Source organism: Phlebotomus papatasi, chromosome 1 (genome assembly GCF_024763615.1).
Source record: "Phlebotomus papatasi isolate M1 chromosome 1, Ppap_2.1, whole genome shotgun sequence".
NCBI lineage: Eukaryota > Metazoa > Arthropoda > Insecta > Diptera > Psychodidae > Phlebotomus > Phlebotomus papatasi.
In genome coordinates, this window is record NC_077222.1 from 37,718,923 (window position 1) to 37,727,461 (window position 8,539).

The 8,539-nt window shown below is 34.2% G+C and overlaps 1 protein-coding gene across 1 annotated transcript; it reads left to right on the plus strand.

Moving 5' to 3' along the window:
- Positions 1-2,264: 2,264 nt before the first annotated feature.
- Positions 2,265-8,263, plus strand: LOC129799036 (doublesex- and mab-3-related transcription factor dmd-4). The gene is made up of 4 exons (XM_055842634.1): positions 2,265-2,453; positions 2,904-3,099; positions 7,664-7,869; positions 7,972-8,263. The coding sequence occupies exons 1-4, from the start codon at positions 2,277-2,279 to the stop codon at positions 8,131-8,133; spliced, it is 741 nt and encodes a 246-aa protein (XP_055698609.1). The 5' UTR covers positions 2,265-2,276; the 3' UTR covers positions 8,134-8,263.
- The last annotated feature ends 276 nt before the right edge of the window (positions 8,264-8,539 follow it).

The window sequence follows — 8,539 nt, forward strand, 5'->3', positions numbered from 1 at the left end:
GCAAATTATTATGATTTTTGTTTACACAATTTTGGATTCTATGACTTTTTTAAAAAACCTACGGTAAATCGAATTTTACATGTAATTTCAAGAAATTGCCTTTGAATATTGAAGTATTTTGATATATGTTACAGAATCTTTTTTATGCTATTTTGACCTGAATAGGTCCAAAAACATAATGCCATTAAATTCTCTGCAGCCGTTACCGAGATTTAAGTATGTCCAACTTAATGTGTCATCAGATATAATAAAACCCGATCTTAATCCGATTTTTTCAAGATTATTTTTAATTAATATTTTTCTAAGTAAGAAAATCTAATTTGAAATGAAAGGATCAACAAATGACCGAAAGCTTTTACAATCAACACTAGCTTAATATCAGCAATTGAAAGAACAATTAAAACAATATCAATAATTCAATAATTAGGTATATTTAATAATTAGATTTAGCCTTATACTTCTGATATAAAAAACGCCTAAAGATTTAAGTTAAGTAGTTAGTGTTAAAAATCCTAAGTTAATATGCTGGACGACGCTTTACCTATGCCTATACTGCCTCGACATTTTCTATAATTGGAGGTTTAAAAGGTCGTTCCGATCAGCCTTAAAATTAAAGGTTTTTTAAAGAAATTTGTCACTTCCGTTTTACATCCGCTATTGATAAATTTATTCCATTTTAGCTTAAAATCATAAAGTCTTAAAGAAATTTGACATTTCAAAATTCTAGATTTTTATTGGAGAATCCGAATTATTTTTTAAAGACAGATTTTAATATTTACGGTTTAAAGACTTGCTTGAGAATTGAGGGACAAATATGTTTTATTAACGGTTTTGTATTATTTCTTTAATAAAATCGTGGAATTATGCTTTCAAGCTACGATTTAGTTTTATAAGCTTTAAGTATTAAGTGCCTTTAAATTTGCTTTTAATTAAAATAATGCTAAAATGTAAGTAAAACTGTTTGGTCGTATCTCAAATAGATTGTTCTATCTTTTAGAAAAATCGAATTAGCTTTTGTAATGTCTTTGGTAAATTGTAAATTTTGATTTCAAATTAATTAAGAAAAAAGGAAGAATTGTAAGAAATATTAAAATAAATATTATTCTGTTTAGAGTTCAGAGTGTTCAGGTGGTGTAAAATTTTGTAAGTTCAGCTGCTTTTCGTTTTATTTACTTTATATTATTATTTTCTAATCACTTTTCTAGTTTTAAAGTAAAATCGCTAGATAATTAAATGGTGTTATTTAGATATCGTTATAGTAAAGTCGTACTAAATTGATAACTTAACGATCACACTTAATATTTTTAAGTAATTTTTCATCTTTTTAATAATGGTATCACAAAAGTCAAAATTTGATATCCCCCTTGGGTGAAAATTACCCGAAGATCTATTCCTCAATTTCAACAAAATAACAAAATATTGAAAAGGGAAAGTTAGAGTTATTCTTAGAGGTCATGCTTCGAGTAAAGTAAATGAGGAATAATATTCATTGGGTATCAGGTTATGCCGGCATGATATTTTTGGGTAATCACCCCGCAGTAAACAAGAGGAATAAAACCCAATATTCATGTCTACAAGTGAATCAATGTGGCAAAATGGATTGCTCTCGCATTTGGACAATTGAGACAAGAGTTTATTTGTTTAAAGAACGAAGCAAGATCGATAGTTGAGGGAATTACTTAGAGTGTATCCTGGGCAGAGAAAAAAGAGAGCCTCATGTTTGTTTATTTTGGTGGATTTTTTTCTTTCGCCTCATCGAGACGTTTTTGAGCCATTAGCCCCCATCAAAATATCACTTTGTGTGGTTTCCTCGGCGCAGTCAAAATCGACAAATATCGAATTTCCATCTGGTTCAAATCGGATGTGTAGCACATCATAATTCCCATGAGGTAATGTATCCCATGGGGGTGTGTTTAGTGCTGTGAAACTCCACAATTTGGTATCTGAATTTTGTGACTGTGGCCCAGAGATAAGGGAATCTATGGCGGGGATTGGACGATGAGTGCTTCAACGCACTGTGGATATTTTCTAGCCACGCCCTGGAGGAAAATTCACTGCGCACAAGGGGAAATCCATTAGGATGATCCTCGATTGTTGCCAGCATCTTCACCACAGAATCCATTTGATTTGTGTAACGGACTTGTACGTGTATCTTTCTCCAACATCCATCTGTGGCCAAGAGATGCTCCCAAGGATGGCTTGACTCATTTAGTTGCCAGTTGTGTCTCAAGTGAAGATTTTGTGCGGAAAAGTCCTCCAGCAGCTCTGACCGAGTGATGTCGAGTAGCAAGAATGCCAAATTACTAAACCCGCGAGTGCCAAAATGTGCGCGTTGCCGGAATCACGGGGTCATTTCGGGTTTGCGAGGTCACAAGAAACAATGCACCTACCGAAGTTGTCGATGTGCCAAGTGTGAATTAATTCACGAAAGACAGAGGATAATGGCAGCTCAGGTTTGAATTTTTTCAAACATAAATTCTTACATCCTTTTTTTGAGATTTCTGTTTGCAAAAGTAATCAAAGAATCTCGAAGCATAGAAGATATGCTTGTTGACTCATGAAATAAGATCCTAATCGAATTTATCAATTCATCGCGTTCGGTCCCCTCTGCACAATTTCATTTGATACCCCTCAAATCACTTTTCATGATATTTTTCCATTACGCCTCATGATGTACAAACAAGAGTCACCACTATCTTGTGGCACACATTTTCTTAACTTTCTCTCACCCCTTTTCATCCCTCCACAATTCCATTGTCCTCCGACAAACGCTAAATTGATAAAATAAACATATCCTCGAGGGAATCTTTTGGTGTTTGTCTTAGTATTCTTCCGGTGAGCTTATGGGCAAGAAATTGCACCAAGAATATTAATGGGGTTCTATTTCCTCGGTAATTTTTCAGGTTGCCCTGAAGCGTCAGCAGGCAGTTGAGGATGCCATCGCTCTGCGCCTGGCATCAAATGAATCTGGCACATCACTCGACAGTTTACCACCGGGAAAGATATTTGGGATGAATGTAACAGAACCAAGAATGACTCCACTAACAAAAGATGCAGTAGCATCTACCAAAGTTGAAGAATCTCCAGCAAAATCCAATAGTAAGTTCAGGAGGACCTATTATCGCTTTGGAAATTTATTTGAAATTGAAATATACTGGGAAATATCAGTGAATGGTAGTGAATAATGGATATTTATGATCATCATGCTTTAAATTTGAAGTTGGCATGGGTACACTCAATCGACGATAAACAATCCGTAGCCCTACTGTGGGAAAAACAGGATTTGCCTAATTAAAGTAGAAGAAGAAGAAGAAGAAGAAGAAGAAGAAGAAGAAGAAGCTTTAAATTTGTTGTTTGAATTTGTGGAGAAGGTTTCAGGGCTCGCACTTATTCGGGCTCTAAACGTTTCATTTTTTCCCATCTTCCTTTAATGAACCTGACCAATTTTTCCCAAGAGATATGCATGACTTAAGATTGGCTATCAAAATGATCAAAATATATTGCCCATATTGCCTTAACCCTTTAAGGACGATTGGGTCACCGGGTACCCAAAAATGAAATTTTTCCTACGATCTTCTAAAGTTATGTTTTGCTCTAAAAAGTCAGAAAAAGCGATTTTTTCGGACCCCTGATTTTTGACCTTCTCGTCCTTAAAGGGTTAAGGTCAGATTCATTAAAGCAATATGGGAAATATATGAAGTGATCGAAACCAGAGAACAGAGTGTGTGCGTAGCCTGAAAACTTCCCCCACATTACATTATTTGTCTTTTCTTCTGCCTCTGACTCAACGGAGAGGCTAAACGGTTTGAGATGGTGATTTAAAGTCTTCGGAGGAGTCCTCATTAAGATGTTTTCATATCATTTAATCCTAATGAGATAGTTTTTGAAATATGTCGAAAACACGTCTTTACCGTTATTATGATAATGCCCTTAGTACTTTCAATATCAAAGGATATCGGATAGACAATAATTTTCAAAATCTTGTTTGTCTTAATTGAGGTTGAGAATTTTCATAAATCCGATTTAATTATAACAAGACCTAAACCGATAGTTTTTAGCCGATAATTTTTAGTGAATTATGATCAAATGATGCAATGAATGAAACACTTTATGGCAATTGAAGTTTCTTTGCGTGGATAAAATCTGCCGTACAAATGCAATTTTTCCAGAAATTTCAAAATTTACTATCGGTGAAATTATTTTCAAGAAGTGTCTACAAAACAAATAAATTAATTGAATTGTGCAGATTTTACAAGGCATAAGATGAGCTCAACTGATACTAAAATATGGAATCGAGAAAAGAATCCAGTTTTTCTCAAATCACTCCAGATAGTAAAAAGACATTGTTATTTAAGCCATTTAAGTGATGATAATGAACAATATTCATAATTTACTAGAGCAGGGGCCGATCAAGTCTAATAAAAAGTGAAGATATTTTTCACTTTTCGGTAGATTACTGACGGCAATTCATATACGAAGGTCAAGGAGATGAACTCCCTCCGGATGCGTCAGGGGGTGCAATCCTTTCAGGACAGGAAAACACACAATTCTTTGCCAAAGCTTTCGACGCTTCAACGCGAAATTTTGTCCGCACTGTCTGTTTACTACTCCAAATGAGGATTTACAGGGAAAATTGGGAATTCGTCGCGGGTACTCCTTATTGGACATTGATATGAGGCCAACTGTTTTCTGTTCAACAGTCTTGAGTACCCGCGACGAATTCCCAATTTTCCCTGTAAATCCTCATTTGGAGTAGTAAACAGACAGTGCGGACAAAATTTCAGAGACAAATCACAGATTTGACCACTACTGAGGAAGACGCGTTGAAGCGTCGAAAGCTTTGGCAAAGAATTGTGTGTTTTCCTGTCCTGAAAGGATTGCACCCCCTGACGCATCCGGAGGGAGTTCATCTCCTTGACCTTCGTATATTTTTCACTTTTCCTTATAAAAATTTTGCAGATATTGCACCGCGACTTAAATAAATTTCCTCGTAGTTCTTGTATTATTTCGGCGAGCATTATGAATTATGTATTTTTAGATAGCTTTTAAGGCACAATTTCGAAATATATTAGACTGATAAGTTAATATTCTTTAGGAAAAAACTTGCCAATAGTCTTCAGTGCTTCTATGCAAAAACGTATGGAAAAATGAAATGTCGAGAGGTCCATGACTAGAGGGTTGTCTTCTTCTGAAAAAGTAGTAAACTGTAGTAAACTTTAGGAAGAAAAAAAAGAAAAGAAATTATATGAAAACAGCTAAAAAGAGTGTATAGTTCAACCTTAAGTGCTAAAATTAAAGAAAACTTTACGAAAAATAGGGGTGCAAACAATGGTGGATACAGGAGGAAAGACCCAGTCAGCAAAATGTTTAAGGGGGCCCCATCATTTAAGATTAATAAGAGGCTCTATTTAGTGTCAAGGGTGTAGCTAGGCTTTTAGGAAAAGGAGTAGCCACATTAGAGGATTATTCCGTGTATCGAACGCAAAGAGATTCCTCGAACATTTTCAAAAATAAGTCCAATTTTCATTAATTTGAGCTTATTTAAAAATCAACAAATCCTTAATAGCACCTTTAGGAAAAATGAAAATCCACTTAGAAATTCTTTTTCAAGGAAATTCTGTTTTTCTATTTCTGCGCCAATTTTGACGGATTTAGAAAAAGGGGTACAAAAATGTTCTCATGGATCTGAGTAGCTTTTTATTACAGGAAATTGCATTTGAATATTTTGAGAATAATGTTTGAATTGAAAACGATATTCTTAAACCAAAAAAAAAAAAACGTTCAGACTCTCTATCGACATAAATTTTATTTTAATCCGATTTTGATGATTTTATTTAAGTGGTTCAATTCAAATTGCTCACAAACAGTCTTCAAATAGTTTTTGAAAAGCAAATATTAGTTTTTTTTTTTTGTTTTAGGCAGGGGGTGACATTAGCTCTGAAATATGCGACCAGTTTTAGTATAAATTTTTTCCTGTTTTCGTACACATTTCATAATATATCTCCAAAACTATGTACGATGCCAATTTATAGTTTTCGGTTGCCTATTTAATATCAAGTTAGCTATTATTTTGTATTAATATTTTTTACTAATTCATTCTACACTGACAGAAAACAACTAATAGACCCAAAAGGTTTTTTGGCACGCTAGAAACATAGGAAATGTCATGTCCCTGGTTTTAGGGAATTGCAATTAAAAGCAGCTTCAATTTTTACGTTTTGAAACTCCCTTAGGAAGATTTCAAACACGCTTTCTATTTCAAAATTCATAATAAAACCATTATATCGTTTTATATAATCTCAAATTATTTGCGAAGACCAGAACACTTCCACAAAAAAATTACGAAAAGTCTAAAACATTTCCAAATTATGCTTTTCTTGGGTGAAAATTCCAATAAAGACGAGAAATGTTGTTTTTTTTATGTATTTTGAATTTAATATTGAATTTAAATTTAATTTCTCGGCGGATTTTGTTAGCTGAAAACTTGCTAAAAGCACCGAGAAGACTTTTCTTTTTTAAAGAATATGCCGATATTTTAATCAAAATTAGAATGGAAAATGCTCTTTATGACCCCAAACTTCTTGTAAGATAACATAAATAATAAAATTCTCTTAAAAGCCCATTTTGAAAATTTTGAAAATTCGGTTTTTGCATAAGTCTTTTAATCTATTTGATCAATTTTTGTCTTTAATCGATTTTTAATCTAAATTAAATAATTTTACGCTTTTTAGAAAGCTCAGAAGTACTAACAAAATATATTTCAAAACAGTAAAATGTGTGAAATTTCTTTAAGGTGTGCTAAATCTCAATGTTCTTGAATTATTTTTGATTTTATACTTTTTGAGTTTTTTTTTAATGTCGTGTAAGTGGAGCAACGGCCCCTGTTCCTCCATGTCCCTTTTTCACTAGGCTCTTGTTGGCTCTTGTTGGCTCTTGTTTAATGTTTAATTAGAATTGAATAGCAAATTCAAAATTTAAAACCTACAATATTAAAAGGGCCGGATAGATAAAACTAAGTTCTTTATGACTTAAAAAAAAACGTATAAAATATTTAAAAGTGCTGTTCAGAGGGCCCCTCGGGGTAGAGACCCCGTTAGCGTTGCCTCTTTGCTACGCCTTATAGCCGCCACTGGGTGCAAAGTCTCCCGCATCTACGGTATTAAAATAAATTTAAATAAGTTTTGTTTATCCGTGTTATAAGTGCAATTATCTTATAAATCTTGTACAGACTGAATTTTACCAAATATTTATTAAAATAGGGAAAAGTGCCCATGCTTGATGCCATGTAAGCTTCGTAATGACTAAATTTTTCCTATGTTTCTCAATAAACATGACTCCGCAATATATTTTAAAAACCGGCCACTTTCCCATAGTTTTTAAAATATGGTTCCGATGAGTCACATATAATATTGCGAAACATAGATAATTTAGTCATTACGAAGCTTCCAATGGTATCAAGCATGGGCACTTTTCCCTACTGAAACAAATGTTTATTCCATTTCAAAATGTATTCATAATTTTTTTAAAATTGCAGTTTGTGATTTTTAATTACCCAAGTTCCTGTTTCTTATTTTTACGTTCATTCAATTTTTTATATTTTTTGTTAAAAAAATAGAATAAATTAAAATACAGGACACAGAATTGAAACTCCTTAAAATTTCAGCATCTCCTATTCCAAATCCGGTTAGCGGATCGGTATCTCAAACGGCTATTGATATGTTAGCCCAACTATTTCCACACCGCAAAAGATCAGTACTGGAGCTAGTCCTTAAGAGATGTGACCTTGATCTCCTGAAAGCAATTGAGCAATGTGGATCATCTGTTCCTAGTGCATTTAAGCCCCCAACAACAACACCGAATCAGGTAAAAGTGCTTAAATATTGAATTATCCACTTAGTTTCTTCATACTGTTGTGAATTTCAGCCCTCTTTACCGTCATCGTCATCTCAGATTCCGTCTTCGAGTGTACAGCACCAGCAAACTCCACCACCAACACTTCCACCTCAGCCACACTATGCGCCTCTGATAGCTTATCCAAAGTGGCTGTTCCCAATCTCGGGCATACCAGTTCACTTACCGAACTTAGCGCCGCGATGCACGCTTCCCAATTGCCCCATGTGTCTCCACATTTAGAGATCTAGACCACGCGTGACCGGCTTTTGCTGTAGTAAGATAGAACAGGCAAACATATACTCACGACGACAGCGAGGAAGTGTGAAAAAATGGTATTTTGGCTCTAAATAACCATCAATATGTTTTAAGAATTGTTTATGAGGCGCGCTGCTAAATCGCGGAAATTTAACAAAATTCAGAAATGTAGGTTAATTGCGTCCTGAAGTCCGTGTGTACGTTTTTCTGTTATGCTTACATAAAAAGAACATGATACGGCACACTGCAATAAACAATTCTACGATCCTATACTATGTATACTTTTCTTTTGGCAAATTTCACGCAAAATTCTGTTTTGGCAAATATTGCCAAAAATCGCCTTTATTTACGTATTACGCTAACAATTTAATTGACGTGTTATGTTTATCTA